The sequence below is a fragment of the Buceros rhinoceros genome, unplaced genomic scaffold (assembly GCF_000710305.1).
Source record: "Buceros rhinoceros silvestris isolate BGI_N320 unplaced genomic scaffold, ASM71030v1 scaffold11731, whole genome shotgun sequence".
NCBI lineage: Eukaryota > Metazoa > Chordata > Aves > Bucerotiformes > Bucerotidae > Buceros > Buceros rhinoceros.
The window spans coordinates 34099-54723 of record NW_010396003.1 but is presented as its reverse complement, the minus strand read 5'-3'; the positions used below and the strand labels follow the sequence as shown (position 1 = coordinate 54723).

The 20625-nt window shown below is 39.3% G+C and overlaps 1 protein-coding gene across 1 annotated transcript in view; it reads right to left on the bottom strand.

Moving 5' to 3' along the window:
• Nucleotides 1-544: 544 nt before the first annotated feature.
• Nucleotides 545-20625, bottom strand: part of CDYL2 (chromodomain protein, Y-like 2) — a 29626-nt gene continuing 9545 nt past the window's right edge. Inside the window, exons 3-7 of the mRNA XM_010145745.1 lie at nucleotides 15534-15751; nucleotides 8799-8971; nucleotides 4008-4218; nucleotides 3149-3292; nucleotides 545-703 (exon numbers count right to left, since the gene is read on the bottom strand). Of these exons, the coding sequence (XP_010144047.1) occupies nucleotides 545-703; nucleotides 3149-3292; nucleotides 4008-4218; nucleotides 8799-8971; nucleotides 15534-15751 (905 nt within the window). The remainder of the gene's footprint in view (nucleotides 704-3148; nucleotides 3293-4007; nucleotides 4219-8798; nucleotides 8972-15533; nucleotides 15752-20625) is intronic.

The window sequence follows — 20625 nt, the reverse complement described above, 5'->3', positions numbered from 1 at the left end:
CTAGTAGTTTTTGTAAAACTAACTTTACATATTATACATATAAATTATCAGATTTTCCCATTACACTGTTAGAACTTAGACAAAAAATAATTAAAACATTTCTGAAATACGGCGTTTGGGTCTACAAAATATTATGCTGACCCAGTTTTTAGATGGAGCCCTCTGTGTCAGCCCAGATGTGCTGCAACAGCAAGAATAAGTTAAGAAGGACAAAGAAACGAAATCATTACTAATGGTGTGCCTTACTGGGCCTCACTGGTGCTCCTCAGCACGTGGAATGTACACTTTTACCTGGATGAGCAATGTGAAAGATGCAGCCCTCGGTGGAGGTTCTGTGCACTGAACAAGCCTGCCTACCTCTCGGTTACACAAAGTCAAACCAGCTACAAGCAGCTCTGTAGCTCACAAGGAAATCGACACAACCATAGGTATTAGATACACCGTCACAAGTCCTCACTGATGCATTGCCTCTGCTTTTCAAACACAGGTAATGTTTGACTCTGTTCACAAGTGGAGCGTTTTCTCTTTCAGTTAGACCAGGACATCAGACTTCATAAATTTTGTCTTGCAAGTAGCTGAATAACGAATCCAGTCCTTTGGAAGAACTCCACAGCTGTTTCAACATCTGACACTCCTTCTCATTCACATCTTCAAGTCCAGATTTCAGGAAGCTCCGCACCAGACATTTGGACTCTTCCAATACCTAAAGCCAAAGTATCACTCAGTATTTTATTTTGAATCTGAAAAAATTATAATGGATAATGGCATGAACAGTGTTTTTATACTACTGACTGTGTTTTACAGTCTAAATAACTCCTCTGGACACAGAATTAGATTTGATTTACAGCCGTAACTCCACTTGCTGACACTCAGCGTCTTTAAGAATTAAGGACTTCTGAGGTTTATGTGTTAGTGCCAACATTTTTAAAAGGAATGAGGGATTCTGAAGTATCTGAGTTTATTGAAGGTCTGCTGTGAAGCACTAGAAGGAGCTGAAGGAAATAAGGTCCCTTGAAATGCAAATGAGTGAGACACGATATACTGGCTACCTGTTTTTTGGAAGGTAGTGTTTAGAGTTATAGAGGTTGGAAACCCAAATTTGGATGTCCATCATCTTTAACAATTTTCCCTCATGCATCATTTCCTTATCAAAACAGAAATTAATGGGAATTCACTGCAAATACCTGTTTAAGTTTCTTTACTTAAATGTTTACAAAAGTGGAATTTTTTATAAAAGAAGGGTGTTAAGCAAAACAAGCACCCTCTGTGTCCTGGAGTTAGATTTGCTTAGCATGTACAAGTAGTCACAACAAATCATCAAAGGTTCTTGTGATGGAAAGCCCAATCTCAAGCCCTTAGTATCAGCTGCAAGTTCTCAAAGGCAAGAACAACAGTCCATGGTTGCTCAGTTCATTTCTCCCAGAGCCATTTTTATACACATTGAGACTACACCCCTTAAAATTCTTTCTGAAATATATAACACCAGTATCTTACAAAGAACGCACCTAGTCAAACAAAACCATTAATAATTCATACATTACTGTTTTTCTGAGGGCAGAAGGTGTAATATAACTAATACAGTGTTTCTGGTATGGGAGAGGCATACTCTGCATACCCTGCACTTCAGCTTTGTCAACGCCAACACGTTAAGCCCAGTTCCTACCTGGTTTAGGTTACAATACTGCTATTCCACAGTAGTATTTCTCTTTAGCTCAAGTAAATGGTGTTAATTGCAAATCATGGGGCCTGTGTACTTTTCTTGGTCTGTTTGTGAACAAGTATCCACAGTGAACTTGGATGAGCTCATCATATTCATTGTTTTTGTGACTTCAGCCTGATTTGCATTTAGGATCTGAGAGAGCAAATCTAGTCTTTGGCAGTTTTAACTCTCATCTTTGTCCACAAATTAGCACCAGTCTTTCTAACAGGTCTCGAGAAAATTTCACTGATATTGGCAGTTTTAACTCTCATCTTTGTCCACAAGTTAGCACCAGTCTTTCTAACAGGTCTCAAGAGAAAATTTCACTGATGTTTTGTGACTTCAGCCTGATTTGCATTTAGGATCTGAGAGAGCAAATCTAGTCTTTGGCAGTTTTAACTCTCATCTTTGTCCACAAATTAGCACCAGTCTTTCTAACAGGTCTCGAGAAAATTTCACTGATAGCCTATATGAGTGAAGGAAGGAAGAATTCACAGTAAGGCCCAGAGGTCTTCCCAACTCATATAATACACGTTATATCAGCATGATCAAATAAGCTTATGCTGCATTTCCAGAGAGTTTCATTCTGGATGTCTTTTGTGAGATCTAATCTCCACATCATTTAATTAAAAATCTCCTGTGTCTCTACCTCCTTTTTTACAATGGATCTTTTAAACGAAACTGAGGGATGCTTAGAATAGTTTCAGACACGGGAAGTATAGCAAGAAACTGCAATGATTTGCACTTCAGTGCAGTTTTATTGCAGCCAGTATCACTTTCTTCACTGCATGTTTTTTTAAACAAGGATGTACTCAGAATAGGAGTATATCTGCCTGAAGGGAAAAAAACCTTGGGAAGTAAAAATAGGAAAGGATTTTCTTTCAACTTTTATGTAGACAAGAGGAAAGTTATAATACACTGTGACCAGACTGTGTTCAAATCCCTCCGTGTCTGAATCTCACCTCTCCTTCACAGCAGAGGTTAGCTGGCACTATCTTACCCTTCTGGTGCACTGTGGAGAATATTTTGTGGAATCAGGAACTATGCAGGTGCAGAAAAGGTGGCAGACTCAGCTGAAACACGGTAGGCCAGGACAACATGAAAGGCAAATATATTTTCTTACTGGCCCTACAGAGTTTTCCCAGTACAGGTGTATGGTTTCAGACTCTTCCATCTTCATGAAGAACACCTATGCTAAAATCTCCCTTCAAAATCTGGGGCAAGGACGTTCCACTCATATTACGTAACTGTAACGATGGGGAAAGGAAATAACCCTGCCTGAGAATGAGAAACTCCATGAGCTCCCTGCTCCCGAGGCAGATTTTCCGGGGTTAGCCTTCTTTCACAGGTATAGTTGTCGACACTGAGGATCCTCCATGGGATGAGCCTTGGGAGCACACCTTACCTCTGTGAGATGTAGTGTAATCACAAAGGAGTTTGAGTTCTTACCACTGCACTGCAGGATGCCATTTCTTTCACTCGTAGCATCACTTCTTGGCTAAAAGTGGTTGGCCAAAATACTTGTGACACTAGTCCTCTGCTGCAGGCTTCCTGTGCCGTCAGCTTCCTCCCACAGAACAACATCTCATTGGCCTGTGAAACCAAAAGATTACTTGTGATCTTGGGTTATAATTCCCTTAAAAAATGTTCCATACTTGCCTGCTATTTTCAAGATTAAATTTACAAATGGTCTCCTGTATCATTCCATATTGCAAAATACTTTAAAAGGAGTTTCAGTAGCTATTTAAGGATTATGCAGGTGGCCAGAGCATAGCATGGGTTTCGTTGAGGAGAAATGTGTTGGCACGCATGATGGATCTGTACTGCTGATTTACAGGAGTGACTGTCAGTGACACTGTGCCTGGTGTCAGGGAACCTAGTATGAAAGGGGCAAATTCTTCTCTGTTATACTGGTAAAAAGTAAGCAACCTTACTGGGATCATCATGGATTGTCTTTAGGGAGCAGAGAGCAGCATCTTGCTCTGTTACTGCACAATCCTAAGACAACGCAGACCAGCACTCTGCAATGTTATTCTGCTAATACATTTCTTCCTTTTTCTACCGTGATCTTGACAATCTTTGCTTTTTCAACCTGTGGCCAGTCTTTCTTGTATACAGCATGTGTAATGCATTGAGTTCTGAGGTCATTTTGTGATAAGAAATCTGTAGGGATTAGAAAACTTCTCACAGATTGCATTTCCAATCATGACAGTGAAGAGAAATGGTTGTTTTCTGTTTTATTTTTTAAAGAGAGAAAGAGCATGAATTTAAGAAAGGTTCTTCAGCAGTTCGAGGTGGAAAACCTTACCAGTGCAACCCCCAGAATTTGCGGGAATGTGTATGATGAGCAGCCAGCTGGAGTGAGTCGGATTGTTGCATATGGTGTCTGAAACCATGCCTTCTCACTTGCCCAAACGATATCACAGAGTGGTAAAATAGAAGCTCCTAACCCAAGAGCAGGGCCGTTGATAGCAACCACAATTGGCTTCTTAAATTGAATAAAAGCTTTTACAAAATCCCTAAAATAAAAAATAAAAGAATGATCTTGAATACAGAAGCAACACTTAGATAAATACCCAAGCTTAAAGTACTTAATCTGAAAACAAATTAGAACCACAGATGAACACATTAAATGCCATGGCCCAGTTCTACGAGGTCAGAATTGCAAGGTACTTTCCAGTTCGCACATGGAAAATTTTGCTCATATTTAGTTATTTAATCTTTCTGAGTACCTGGGTTATAAATAGTTTTGTATATGTTGTACATGAACTGATTAATTGGAATGACTGTTGTACTTTTTGTAGAATGGTTTGGTTAGGTTTAGTTTTCCCCCTGGACTACTAACTCATGAGTTTGATCACATGGCACTTCTCAGTTTGCTCCACAGTGGCTAGTCAGGATTCTGATGATCTGGTTTGGCTAACTTGATGAATTTATTATAACGTGAAAGGCAGGAAACTCATAGGTGGATGGTGAATTATTTCTTTTTCAAAATGTTCTCTTAAGATCAAAAGGTTGTCAAAGGTTACTGCAAGTCCCATTAATGGATTGGGAGATAGTGTGTGTTTATGGCACACCAGTGGCAAGAACAAGACCCACGAAGGGGAGTCCGAGAGAGAGAGAAAAATGTTTCAACAGGGAAAGAATCAGGCGGATGATCTGTTTGGTCTTCACTGCAAATGTCTTTGGCAAAGACATAACAAAGTAGATGCCCCTGCCTGCCTACAACAGGCAATGTGAAGCAATAGGAAATAATGGGGGAGTAAATGTGATCGTATTCATCTGGATGAATGAGCTAGAACATGTTCAGTTCTGTGCAATGAGGAGATATTTTAAATAAGTTACCTACCAGCAGCTGTGGAAAGGTATCTGTTGAATGGAACAGGCTCTACACCAATTAGGAAAAAGCATGAGTGTAATTGTGGGCAAATTATGGGCTCCAGCAGCTCAGCGCACAGCAGGTATATGGAGACAAACGAGATGCTCAATTACTTTAGAAAAGAGACATGTATAAATCAAACTCAAAACAAAAGAGGAGAGTCTGTTCCTGCTCTGGGTATTTATTAGATCCAGAGTGCACCTTTGCTGACAGATTTTAGGAAAGAACATTTTGTCAAATATGCCCTTTGATGAGCTGCAGCTCTCCCACTGAGGATCTAGACTGCTGTATCAGAGGACAGGAGGTAGCCTTGCAGGTTACAGTGTGGATTTGGCAAAAAATGGAAAACTATTGAAGATAAGTATTTTATTGGACTGAAGTGCAAGGACATTGAGTATATTTCAAATGAAAATGAAAAGCCTGAAGCGACCCAGTTCAATGGACAAGTTCTGTTTTTCAGGCTACCCTGTAAGGAGTTGATTTTTGACCATGGGGAAATAGAGACTTGTGAGAATTGATGCAGCTCTGTTCATACAGTGAATAATAAACCAGAACAGCAGCAGCAAGACAGAGTGAAATAAGGATCATACTTGTCTGTTCAAGACCATTTCTTCCTAGAGAATAGCAGGGTTGAGCTGTGGTTCAGTTTTGTTTGCCAAATCAATGCTGTGCCCTTATCTCGTTATTTCTTCGGTTGTTTAAGGTTGAGCAATGACTGTGGATCACTGCACCTGATTAACTCCTGAATGTTGAGAACCTTAGTAGTTAAGCAAGTAAGTCTTCCAAGGAGGACTGAAGATGGGAACAGGGGTATGACAAATGATATGTAAAAAGAAGAAACTATGGATAAATGGCAGCAATAGACCATGCAGAGGCAGAAGAAGTCAGTGTTGTAGAGAAATATGTGGGAAGCATGTGGTGATGAATGGGACTGGAAGTGAATATGGAAAAGCAATTAGGGACGTGGAGAGAAAAAGGTTAGATGATGGGGAGGAAGAACAAAGCAGAACACATTAGTGGAGGGGAAGGGTTGAAGGAAATGTATAATATTCATAGAAGTGAGCAAGGGAGGGAGGACCTGGATATGAGGAGAGTGGAACAGAACATTGAGAAGACATCATGAGCCTCTGTCATGAGGGAAGGACGGGGAGCACAGAGGATGGTACAATGGATGGGTACAGAACTTGCCACCTATAGGATGGAGTGGAAGGCTAGAACGGTGGGGACTTGCGAGGGGAACAAATGCCTGCATTTGGTCAATAGAAGCTGCAGTGTCTAGCGCTCCACTTAACCATGTTTCCTGTTTGGTACGTTATCTGTTTCAGTGCATTCTCTTTGTACCCACAACCCAGCATGTTTCCATGTCTCCAAACTCTAAGTTCACTCATGTAGTTTCCGGGCTAGAAGATATTTTTTTCAATTCAAAGCAATCTTAAAATCGTAACTGGTGCACAACAGAGCCAGAAGCTCAAAGACAGGAAAAAGTGTCACATGCAGAAGGTTTTTGGTTTTGCTACAGGCTATCTGGGAAGTTGACTGTCAAATACACTTTGGGATGCTCAGGTACATCTTCATTGTTGCAGAGGTCTTGTTGCAGGTCAGGGCTCATAAGTATGACAAAGGCTATAAAGAAGTTAAGCAAATAAAGTCACCCTTTGTTTTTTTCTGAATTTTACGTATCCAGTCACATAATGATGCCTGATTGATGCTGGGAATGGCTTCCAGTGAGCCCCTTGACTGCAGGGCTCGGTAGGCCGCAGCTGCAGAGCTGCAGTGCCGTCTGTCTGTCTGCCTTTCCCCTGCTCCAGAACTGCAGTGCCAGATGCACTTCTGAGTGATGGCAGCTTGGGCTGGTGGATCTGCACTCAGTACTTGGAGAGAAGCTACAGTGCCGCATGCCTGTGAGTGCAAGCCCCACAGGCAGTGGATGAGGACAGGGGCCAAATGATGAAATCATTCATGTCAGAAGAGACTTGCTGGGTATTTAAACTTCAGTTTTAACTGGTGATCAGTATACAAGATCCATACTGTAGAAGGTGGAAACACACAGTAATCAAGCTACAAGATTACCTCGATGTAAAGCAGTGGAGGCAGAGATCCATTAGCATGTTTTTGGACATCCTAACCACCGAAAAAGTGAAGGGTACATTTTTTTCTACCCTTATTACAGTATATTTTCCATGAGTTGAGTCTTTTGTTCACAGAAAGCACAGGGAGTGCTAAATGGAAAACGTAGTGTATTGTTTCCAGAAGTGCAAAAAAAAAAAAATCTATTTCCAGTGGGCTTGAAACCGACATTCTTGACAAGGAGCAGCACATTGTACCAGGATTTCAAGAGTGTGCTGTGAGTCCGAGGAGGGAGAAACTGAGTGTCATAGTCTGGCTTACCCTCCTTTAAATGTTCAATTGATGAGTACACCTGTATAAGAAATGTGTGTAGATAAACGTATACATACATTACAACACCTATCTACACAGTATTTACAGGAACAATATTAAATTTACGACTTCTAATGGAATGTCAGTGTGCCTGTGTTTTCAAACAAGAATAGTGATTTCCTTCCCTCATATCACTGGTTCCATATTCTTAAAAATCTCTCACATAAAAAACCAGGATATGTCCTTTCAGTGGGTTTTTCTTGTTTTAAATATCACTACATGATAGTCAAGCACAGCTGGGGTTTTAGAAACAGGACGTTATTTATTATATTTAAGAAGTATTTTTAAATTCTTTCAAAATAGTTACTACTTTGAGAATTTCAAAAGTATTAAACTCAGAATCCAAACTGATCTGCAGTAGTTGTAACCAAGATAATTGATGGTTAATGCATGTCATGTAGTAACTAAACCTGATCTTATGTTCTACTAATACATCCAAAATAGAGATCTGTTGTAAACCAAATTATTTCATATTCCTTCATGGAATTGTTGTATGAAGTTTTAAAGCTCTCAGAAGAATATTTGTAGGAAGTGGGGGAAAAAAAGGGGGACCAAACCCTCTCCTGGTACAGACTTGTGAAATACCATTGGCTTGAGTGGAGTAATGTTGATTTACACTGGCAGATCTGCCAAACATGTATAAAGTGTACCTCATGGATAGGGAAATATTTGGTGATGTGTTGTGCAGACTGATTGGCAGGCTGCATGTCAAAAACCCTGGATTTCTGCTGAGTAATGTGATATGTATAAGGAAAGTCACATTTTAGTTATGAAACCAAAACTACATTTACATATATATTAAGTAATTTAAACTTGAGAAGAAGAGTGGAGACCCTTCTAATAAGGTTCTGAAATACAGTGGCAGACTGCTGTTTCAACAGAACATGAGTAAGCCATGGATTCCCATTGGTACTGACATTCATTAAAATGATGAACATTAAAACATAAAATATCTGCCTTTCAGGAACCACTTCAGAACATGAAACAACAGGTAATTTGGAAAAACAACAACAAAGTTGTATTTGAATTTGGAGGAATGATTTGAAATAGTAAATACACAGAAGTGGAATAAAATAAATCCCTGTGGATATTAGCACTGGAATACATGTGCTTTCTTTTCTAGTAAGGAAAGGTCCAAGGTTTTTCATTCTAAACAAATTTGTAGGACTGTAATTAGAACGCAATCAACACTTCAATATACAACATTTTTGGACCTGATAAATATCTTATAATCACACACTGCATTTCATAATTTAGAGATCATAGGTAAGCTTGGGTCACCTTATAGCTTCTGCAATCCTAGTGCTTTCCTTTCTTCTGTCATTGGATAACCTGCCAATTAAATATGAGTAATCTAGGCCACTACAGAATACACTTCCCACTGCGCTGAGAAGTAAGAGTTTACTGTCATCAGCTGATGCATTGCACAATGCTCTCCGCACTTCCTTCATGATCTGTGGATAAAGAAAAGTAAACAATTCGACATGCATGCCGTTGCAATATCATTTCCCTAGTTTTACAAACTGTTTTACTGATTTTGAGAGACTTACATTTGGGGCACGATTAATACTTACATCAATTATATATATTAATAGAATTTTAATATACTTAGAATGAGAACACTGAGAGTTTTAGATTTGGAAGTGTAGGTGCTTTCTAATGCAAAGAGTTTTTCAAACTTGGCTGTTCTTTGCTTATTCTATGTGAAATTCTAGCTAGCTTATGCTATTTGATGGCAATTTAATAATTCCAAATATCAGTTTTTTATTTTCATCATGTATATTCAGTGTACATCGCTGTACCCTCAGGAACACCGTCATCACAGCAATAGCCTACAAACCTCAACAGCTTGTAAGCAAAATCTATAAACCCCCGTTTTCAGTTTTTCAGCTACTTCTTTGGTTTACATGACTTGAACCACAGCAAGGCAAGACAAGAGGACATTGTATACATCAACATAACAAATATATTATTCACTTCTTTTCTATGGTCAATGTACAAAAGTTAGAGCAAAAAAGCCCCTGGAAAGAGAGACATTTTTACACTCTGTTTTACAATTGCATCAAGCTATTACTTGTATCGTAAATCAAACGTAATCAAAATATGTCTAGAATTGAGCTGCTGGTATTGTAAGAAAATGGCCTTTCATCTGAGCAGAATTGTTTTTTTAATGACTTTTAAAAGGAGACGTTATTTCATAAACTTCTGATGGGTTATTTCTTGGTTGGTCACAATTCAGTGTAGTTTGTAAGCTGTAATCGATTTCAGATTCCCCGCTTCTCTTTGGCGATTTGCCCCTCACGTCAGGAGGATACGATGTCACCTAGTGTGACACCTCCTGTGCTCAAACACACGTGTCACAGTGTTTCCTACAGACAGGTCTTGCTGAGTCAAATTTTTCTCCTTTGAACCTAAAGATTTGCTGTTAGTATAAGTTCAGGTAAAAGACAGCAAAATATGGGGGGGCGGGGATTAAATATAGTTTCCATGTGAGAGACAAACAAGTCTAGCCTGTGATTATTTCTGTTCACTACTTTCTGTTTCCAAAAATTCTTTAGATCTCTGAATTCTATAGATTCTGCCTTATTTAAGAAATGTCCCTAAACACCGAACCAAAGTTTTGTTTATACCGTGCTAGGAAGCCTCTTATGAGAACTCCCGTGGCTTGTGAGGCCAGGCTTGAACTTGTCCACTCAAAGCCCACAGTGCAGTGCTACCTGCCTGCTTTCCACGCGTGTTTGCAGAAATACGGTTCTTACAGCTGCTGAGAGCGCGACACGAGAAAGCAGGTGGTGAATTTTTAGATGCTTCACTTTTACAAGGGCACTTCAGAGCGCCTGTATGTGACAGTGGGTGGAAATGAAGTAATTAAAAGCAGCAGAATTTGGAAGCGTATTTGAAATTCTTGGGCAGGTACAAAAATGTCAGCGCTGATTTTACAAGTAGTGTTTTTTTCTCAGAGTCTCAGAGGCCATCTCAGCCCTCAGTTGGTAAAAACAGCAAACCCGCACATTCTTAAAGGGGGAACAAAGGGAAAAAGCCCCCAAGACCTCTGTTCAAAGTCAAAAAGACATTTTAGAAGGTGATAGATGTTAGAATCCAAAAAGATACATCTTTTGATTTTTCTAGTTCCATGTGAATGCAAGATCATCCTTTTATTTATATGTTCTCACAATCTGCTCTGTCTTAGGAAGTTTAAATAATATCACAGAACACAGTCAAAGAGTTTATATACAATGAGGAGCGTTGCTTTAAATATGATGCCACGATAGGATACTCCATTCAGCCAGTTTCTTTCCCATTCCCCTTCCTCCAGTGCTACTTGCCCCTGTACCATCTCTTTGATGTTACCACTGCCATCCTTCAAACACATAATTTCCATGACAATCCTGCCTCATTTTATCTTACTCCTCAGTACTTTGGATGGCTAAAGCCATCTAAAAGTACACCCAGCTTTTGAGCAGAGGTTATCCTACTTGTAGGAAAAAACAATATTCTGCTATCACTGTTTCTTCAATGTTTTGGAGAGGGTGATATTAAAGGTCTGTTATTAGGAATTGATTTCTCAGATACAGTTGAAAATGGGGCGGTTTGGACAGTATTTTTGAGCAGGAGTGGAAATTTAGTTCCACTGATCCACTAGTTTCTAGCAACAGAAAACAATCTCAGAAACCAGGAAACCATAATGTATCAGTGTTTTCAGGCTCCAAAAAGTATTTTCTTTCACTGTAAATTTGTCATTATTATCACAAGTGCTCAGAGGCTCACTGGAATACACCAATGCCAGCAAAGTCAGTTCTCACTCCCTCGTTCTATGCCATGATTCCTCACTGGATGTCTGGGTGTGGGGATTTCTCTACAGATGTTTCTATGATTATTGCAAAGCTACTAACAATGAGATAAAAAAGATGGTTTGTCTGTAGGGTTGCAGAACTGTGTATTAAACTGCAGTACTGTAAAGTAGATATAATTTAAGTTCAGAACTCCTGTCTGGTTTTAATCCCAAAAAATTCTGAGGAAGTATTTACAAAACAGGATGGGCCAGTTATTTAGTTTATGATAATCTACCGAACTATCAGTTTAGACCAGAGCTAATGCTTCACTTACTGTTTTATTGAAACCCAAATATATAATAAAATTATCACTTTCTCAAAAGTTGCTTAATTTTGTAATCCTGTCACAAAGCTGGTTAGTTTTTTAACAGGATACCTTGTATCACAGAGTAAACATAAGATGTTTAAAAACTTCATTAAACTTCTAAGAGTTTATTTTAATGCCTTTCACTGGATGTAGGGAATTTTAAAAGGCATTTGGTGCCCTTTGCTTTCACATTTGCATCCGTTCTGGGGAGATCAGAGAGCTGGGAATTTATCACTGAAATTACAGAGTATCTTGAACAGAAGATCTTGTTCACATAAATAGAAATATTAGTTTAAAACTATTAGTTTAAAACTTTAAAAACTTTTAGTTAAAACTATTAGTTAACTTCTCTGAATCTGTAAGGATTAACTGTTGATATTCTTACAGGTAAATATTCTGTAAATATTACAGTAAAACAAAATTTTAAAGCCATTCAGTTTTTCTTAGAACCTCCTCCACACTTGTATCTTTTTACAGAATTACACTTCTTGTCACTTACGGACTCTGTGCAAACAGATTCTGAGTCTTTTCAGTTTGATAAATAAAGGACTTAGGAACCCACACGGCTGGCTTCAGGCAGAAGTACTGGCCAAAAAGCTGGTTTATCTTTGTATGGCAGCAAAAATACAGGTACAGTAAACTTGCGTCTGCCCTTTTTTTTAATTTTTAAGTCAGGCAAAGTTGTAAGTAAGGAAGGTGAACGAAACGAGCTCCAAAATGAAGCTGATTGATAGAACTTCAATCCCTGTAATTCTCGTGGCCAGAAATGTGAAACCTGATTTTTTGTATGAAAAATGTACTTGAGGCAGCTCTGTGAGTCTTAGTGGAAGCATTAGGTGTTTAGAGTACATTTCGCTTTAATTCAGGGGAATATTAATTCTTAGCTCCTTAATAGTGTAAACTAAAAACAGTGGATGGATCCATTTAATCTTGAAACAGAATTTGGATCCTTGAAATGAGCTCAGTTAAAACAGCAACACCATCACTGGAGAAAGAATTTCAGAAGCAGCAAGAGACCCATGAGAAAAGAAGCCCTCATGGAATTCTGAATGATGAAAAATTTTACAAATCTATTTTAAAAATTAAATTTAAAAGTGGCAAGCCTAAGCCACTGAAATGAAAAAAAGCTGACCTGTTTCATGACACTGGCTTGGAAGTTTTATAAGGTCTTGTAAAACATAAGAAAGAATTTCTATAGTGCCCAAACTTTTTTGTAGAAACCCCTCAATTACTAGAGTGGCGCTGTGCCAGCTTCAATCAGTGCAAATGCTGCTGGAAGAGGCGTCAGCATTTCATGTTCATTTCACCTGCACAAACCCACAGGTGTGATGTGGTTACTGAAAGTATAGTGTGAAGACTCAGGCAGCCTGCGCTAAGCTTTTCAATTTTAAGGGTTTTTTTGTATAAATAAATTCTTTGTTATTTTAAGTAAATTGGCATAAGTAGCGGAGGCCAATGGTTGAACAAAACTATTCCATTTCTTCTGAAGATTAAGATAAAGCACAAAGGGAAGCAGGGCTGTTTGGGGGTGAGAGATTTTGTACAAGCTTCGTTTTATAATGATTGTGGGCAGTGCACACCTCTTCCTTTTTTCCTAACAGAGATGGCTCAGAATAACCAGACCACTTGTTTACCACAGTAAACCAATCATTTACTATTTGGCAAACATCATTTACTGAACGTCTAATAAAGCTTGAAGTTAGGGTTTCTTTTGACAAAATGAAACATACTTTCTTCATTTTGTAGGAATTACGTGTTTGTACTTTCTATTTACTGACGATAAAAGGTACCAAAACTGAGAATGTTGTAAATGTCCCTAAAATACTCTGTCAGTCTGTCTCACGTATGGCTGTGGGTGACAAACTGCAGGGACAAGGCTTTCAACACACTCCTCCTTTCAGTTCCTTGGAGTTTTGCTGTAATTGCCAGCAAGGGTGTGGAACTGCCAATACTGGAGGTGTTGGATGTCGTGGTGTGAATGATCATGGGCTGCAGCCTGGACCAAGGCCAAAGACGTTGTTTCATGTTTGCCAGCAAGCAGCCTTCAGAGGGCAAGAGCTTTCAATTGCCCTCAGCCTGGATGAGTTTTGAACAGCCAGTCTCTATGTGGAGAACTCATTACCTTGATTAATTCCTGACCATCCAGATCCTGGTCAGTAATGTAGTTTTCTAAAATGTATTTCCCGGTTTTCAAGTGAGCTTCAATAAAGGTTCTGGAAATAGTCTATGCTGGTGATGCAAGAAGAGGACTGTTATATGCTTATCATCTATTCTTCCACAGAGGCGAGTTCCTGGCATATTGAAAATGTTCAAAGAATGAAATGGATTGGTTTGGCGGACCTGGAAAGTCTGAATTAAATCACTGGTTAGAGCATCTGAGCACTGCTGATGTGGAACAGCACAGCCACATAAAGGTATGTCTGCTCAGCCTCAACATTGCAAGTACTTAATTTCATACTTTTTCAGGCCCTTGAGCTCTTCGTTTCAATTACCTGCAGTGTTAATTAGAGGTAATTAATACAGGGATGGAGTGATGGATTTGATGCAATCTAATGCGTTTTGAGGAATTAGTATTAAAAGCAGGTGTTTGCTGTTCTGTGTTAATTACCAAGACAGTCCTTCTATATATTAGATAGTTTAGGAGTGATAAATGCATGTACCATCGGTTTTACCTACTTACGATAATTCTGTGTATCAACGTCCATGTGTAGGTATGCATTTGGGATGTGGAGTCTAATTTAGGGTCCATCATACCTGCCAGTGGTTTTATCTGAAGCTCATTGTAAGTAATTTCAAAGTTATTCAGTTTCTTACTGACTAAAATAATTCCTCAAAGACACAGTCTACTTTTCCCTCAGATGGTGCTCAAGCTGCTATTTCGTATACTCTTATCTTGAAGAACTACGTAAAGCAGAGCTGCACTGGTGTGTCTGGAGTGCAGAAAAGAGAGATCTGCCACAGTGTGGGCAGCTTGTGGAGGAACTCTGCCCGCAGAATGCTCAGACAGGCAAAATTGGTGCTGGAAGGCAGCTCGTTATTTCTTCTCTGACCTATGGTAACCCTTTTCCACCAGGCCATTACTGCCCACGTGGAACAGGGCTCAGGCGTGTTCTTGGCTCTCCAAGACATCCATCCTGATGCAGGCATTTATTGACATCCCTTTTGTTCCAACTCGGCAAAGGTATTCCAGGGCATTGCTGCCCACTATGTTGGGATGACAGGGAGTGGGAGGAAGAGCTTCTCAGCTCTTCCAGTAACCCATATATGTACATATGACCCATAACTACAAGGCCAAGTCTGACTTTGAGTATATAATGTTTGGAACCAGGGACTTCTTAATATCATGTATGTGTTGTACAACTTTACACAATTCAGCTAGAATAGAGCCCCTAATTGGTTAAGATTTCATAAATAGGGACTTAAAAAGTGATTCAGAGAAAAAGCAATTAGGCATCAAGGTATACTTTTAGAATTACTGTCTCAGGATATAGCCTGAAATTCTCTGTATGCAGCAACTGGACCACTATTTAAATTAATAAACTGAAAGAGACAATATTTCTTCTAAGGATAGTAAATATTGGTAACTTTGACATGTGAAAAACAGCTTCCCACTACTCCATGGGGGAAATACTGATCCTGCCATTCCTTTCCTTACTTCTAATTTTTGATTTCAGACATGTAAATTAAAAGTCAATTTCCATTGCCTTCTTTTCAAGAGGAATCCCAAGCGTGAACAAGTTAGATATATCTGAACTCCATATTTCTTTTCTAAGATAATTAGGAAAAGAATACATGAAATCCAGTTCAAGTGCAGTGTTTCCAAGATAACCCACGCATTAGGATGCCTTTTTTTGGCTTTTATGGCTACATGCTTACCTCTGGGGTCAGTGCATTGTTATCTGAAGTCTGACTTGACAGCAAAATATGTGTGAAACCATCTTCTTTCCGGACTACAATGTCCCTGAACCGGCAATTACTTTCATTCTGACGCACGCTGTATCTTAGTCTCTTATCGAAGACATAATCTTTCTCCCCATCCAGTTTCCTCTTCACAGTGCTGTGTAGATTCAAGCTTCCATTGGCCAGAGAAGAACCTTTCAAATGGAAAGAACCAAAGCATAATTATGTCTGCACCTTCAAAGACACGGAGTGGTACTTTGTTTTATCTTAAATGCAGCCTGGTATTTACAATAGCCTCTACGTGATAAAGTTGACAGATCAAAAATATGCCTGGCTAGTCAAGCATGGCCTCAAGCCAGTCTCATGCTGTGGTCCAACCTGCAGTACTTCCTGCCCTCTGATCAGACAACCTCTAGATCCAACCTGCCATCGCATGTGGGACTGGTGCTCTTCATGGGATTCAGTTCTGCTTTGAGGATGACAGCAATTGTATCGTAGTCTCCATATGAATTTGGGGGGGATCCCTGAATTCACAGGAAGATTCTAATTCAGCTTTGAAAAGACTTGTCAGGTCAGGTTTAGTCCAAATGCCATCTTTCAAAGTTACACTGACTTTCTTTTATGGTGACCAAACAGTAATGAGCAGTTTCAGATGGTGATCTGAATACACACTTGTTGCACGCCTCTGTGTGACAGGAAGTTAGGGGAGTTCTTACTATCCTGACACAGCCAGCATTCTCTTCCACATCTCCTCGTGGTTACTGTGAGCAGTAGCAATTAGCCATCCTCTTTGCTCTGCTCCCAAGCTTCTGCTTGTTCCATTTTACAGCACCAGTAATTACTGACTTTTGACTAACAGGTATGACATCAATATCGGACCTTGGACATGGAACATATTAACGCTGATGCCATTTTGGAGGGTACCCAGCGGTAAGGGACAAAGGGAACTATGACAAGAAAGATATAGTTCCTTCTCAAAAACAAATGAGAGTGAAGTTTGTCAATTTAAAAAGACAGTTTATTCTGACTTACACTGTGTATGAACTGTAAACTACTACTTTGCTTATGTTTCCTGTTCCTCTGTAATAGGCAATATATAATGATTGGTAACAATGCTGAGCCAGAACGTGGAAATACCCTTACAAGATTTTTATGCAATACTCCTAATTACAGATTTTTCATACTACTGCCATTAAAAGTAAAGCAGAGACAGGTTGTGGAGGAATGGAGATTAAAGTCACTCTGTTCATTGAAATAGTTTCCAAATCTGTTTTTGTTTAAATAGACATGAGCCCACAATACGCTGTATTTAAGAGAGGCCAAGAAATCGCTGAATGAAAACACCTTTCTTTGTTCCGTTCTTTACTCTTGCCAAAGCAGACCTGTTCCAGCTTCTGGTATCAAGCAGCCAGGAATTTTTAAAGGGCAGATGACATGAATATTAGAACACAGATTTAAATTTTATAGTTTAAATGACCACTACCCAATTAAGAACGCTCTGCTGGAATAGACTTGCATGGTGAATTCATAACTGACTACTCTCTAACCCAAAATCACTTGCCCTCATTTTGGATTGCTCTTCAGGTAGGTGACTGAACTGTCTGATGCCTCTCAGCTGGCAACAGACTGTGTTCGTGGCGTGGGAGATGCCTGTATGCATACTCTGCAGTTACGATACGTGATGTTAAAATACAGAGTGCATCCTTTGCTCTCATCCTGTAACACGTGCACGTGTGTAAACATATCCACACATGGAAATGCACGTTTCTTAAAAAGTCAACCTTAAAACTCTTTTTCAGTGTTAAATTAGAATACACCACCTAAAACATCGTCTATATTCCACTGAATAGAGAATTGAACTGGGCCAATTACATTAGATTGTCAATTTGAAAAAGAGTCATTTGAAGCCAGCAGAATTTGAAATTTGTTTTCTTGACAAGAATTGTCTACATGTGTAGAAATCACTATGTGCCTGAATTGGAAAAATTATGAACAATTTCTTATTGCATGTTTCTTCTTTTTCATAAGGTTTTGCTACTGCATATATTTTGACATGTCTTCTTACAATCAAAAATCCACTTGTGAAATTACTAATGGAAAATTAATTTAATTGGGAATAATATACTGAAACAAATTAATTTTTTGACTGAGGCAGACTTTCAGATATTGCTTTTTCATCTGTTAAATCCTTACTATGTTGCTTGACCCAGGAATAAGCTCTTAAGATGTGAAGAGTTAAAGCTCCCCCCAAAGTGTAAAGAACTTACAAAATCAGAGGCACAAATGAACACTGAGTGGAAGATCAGTCAGACTAACTGTACTGATTATTTACCTCATGTTGAAGATTATGTCACATCTATTTTAAATACAGATGGTGATAGAATAGTAGAAGATTAATTAATACAGATAATCCAGATCAACAAAAAGCTCACAGTAATAATTTTTTTGTATTCTTCATTTGAGTAATGTATTCAGTTTGCAAATTAAATGTGATGTAAGAAACTGTGTATCTGATCACAGTATTTTAACTACCTGCACACCAGCTGACAGAAATTTAACCAGAGGAAAAAACATATAAACTAAATGTGAGAGAAACATAAATGGAAAAGTGTCATTTCTAATGGGTAATTACCAGAACAACATATAGCGAGTAAATTGTGCATCCCTGTAATCTTGTTTAATCTGATAAACCAGAGACATCATCAGCAAAATCTACAGACAACCCTCACGTGTCTGTTGCATGGATGGGATGGAGCTCCTGAGGCTTGCTCTAGAGCCACTAAAGCATCTACCTTGTCTCTGCACAGGGGTTAATAGTTACCACCCGCTTAACGCACACCCGGGTAACAGTGCCGTAATATGTCAAGATGAAAAATGACTGTGACATCAGAAGAAAGAGGCATTCTCAAAGCAATCTATACTGCATGTGAAACAAATTAGGGATGTCACAAATCAACTAAGGAAGCTTTAGGTACCCCTAAGAGGGGTTTACTGGCTTAGTAGTATTTGACACTCAGTCTAAGTACAAAAAGAAAACAGAACAGGAGAAAATATTCCTTCCTTTAGTGGGAGTTCAATGTAATTATTACCTTGTTTTTAATCAGAAGGAGGACTTGTGGAATAAGTTCCAATATTTTTTAAGGGAATTTCCGATATTCCCAGACCATTGGTGCATCTAGTAATCCTTCTCCAAGATGGCACTAAAGGATGCTATTTAAGAAGAAACACAAGCTTGGCCACTTTCTGCAGGCCTTTCCCCTAGTATCTATATTCCCTGAGGGTGGTACAGGAATATGAGAGAATTCATCCTTCCTGCTTCCTTCAGTATTTGCTCCTGGACCTTTTCATGGCTTTCTCTAATCTCCTTTTGAGCCTGTTGATGCTGCCTTTCCCCACAGCTTCCTGTGGTATGACTTTGAGAAGTTGTGTAGCCACCACACAGAGAAGAATTTTCTTTCATCTGTGCTTTTATCTAATGTTCTACCAGCTTCAGTGAGTGGTCCCCCATTCTGCTACTGAGAGTTTCCGCATTCCTCAGTCTTCTCAATAGCCATTCTCTGTCTCCTCTCTGTCTTTCTTGTGGGTAATGGTTAATACTGTACATACTTAGCAGCACTGTTCTGTTGATAATTTACTAATAATTTCAGACTTCTCCAGCTAAGGAAGCATCTGTAAGATATCTAAAAGCAATGAGCTTTTATCCAAACTGAGAAAGCAAGCATATTTAGTGATCTTTTACTGCCAGTATTGCTCCAGAATAAATAAAACAGAACAAGCTAAAAAAACAAGAGGAAGCAGTGAGTAAGTTCATAGACAGTATTTAAATTAAGGGCACCATGAGACTACAGAGATTTTTCGTAATGGAGAAAAACAGTGGTTAGTGTTACATGACAAGCAAAAATTCTTCAGCAGATGGTACAGAAATAAAGCGATGCAGAAAAAGGAAAGAAAATCAAAAGAGGATGTTTTTTGATGCCGTCAAGACACTTGACAAAACAATCACTCTCAATTACAATATCTGGAGAGAAACAGAAATGTCATAACAGAAGGCAACAAATATCGTCAGAAAGAACGGTATTGTTAGCTTCTGGGAGCATCAGTGGATGTTCTCACACAGTTTTTCAACAATTTCCAATTTGCAGACCCTTTAATAACTGTCAGTAAAGATGACTCTACTTCTACCCTCCTTATGATGGGATGCGTGGAAGGGAACAGAGAGGTTTAAATAAGAAAGGTCTGTCCAACTTCAGCAAGGTTGCAGGCCTCCACCAGGGTGTATATATGATTTTGTGCATACATCTGTAGGTGTACAGCCATCTTTCTGGGGTAAACAGTTTACTGGCCAGTGTTTTATCTATAGGTTGAGCAGGAAACACTTGTAGCCAAGTGGATGTATACACAAAACCAAACACCAAAATGGTGGAAGCCCATTCAAGGAGGCATCAAAAACTAGTTTTCAAACAGCTATTATTTCTTTCCACAGAACTGACATACCACAGACAAACAAAATGGATATTTTTTGATTAGTTATAATTTATAAATTACTAATTATATAGCTTGTTTCAATACACTGGTAGTTAAAACACCGTTACACAATGTAAGAATACTGGTTCACGCTGATGGGTTTTGGGGGCCATCAACCACAGGCCAACACCGGTAGCAGAGCTGGGCCTACAGCTGGGTTTTCAATTTGTGGGGAATTTCTGAGTTTTCCAAATCTAGGCTTCATCTCAAAACCAACTTAAACTTTCTATATACATTACATTCTCGGTGCACTGTTGTTACAGTTAGCTGTGAAATGAGTCTGTCATTCATCTGGGCTCCACACAGGCAATCTCAAAGCTGACACAAATGTCTGCTTCGTTGGACTCTGCATGGGGCTGCCCGGGAGCTGCAGCTTCTGGGAGCCAAACCCAAGCCCGCCAGGCTCCCTCTTTGTTCTACATATAGTGCCTGGGAGCCCTGCGAGTGTTGATGGGGCATGCCGGGCTTTTGACTTCCAGTCTCGGTGGCAGACTGCCTGAAACCTCTGGCATGGCTGGCCGCCGCCGAGGCAAAAGGGGGGCAC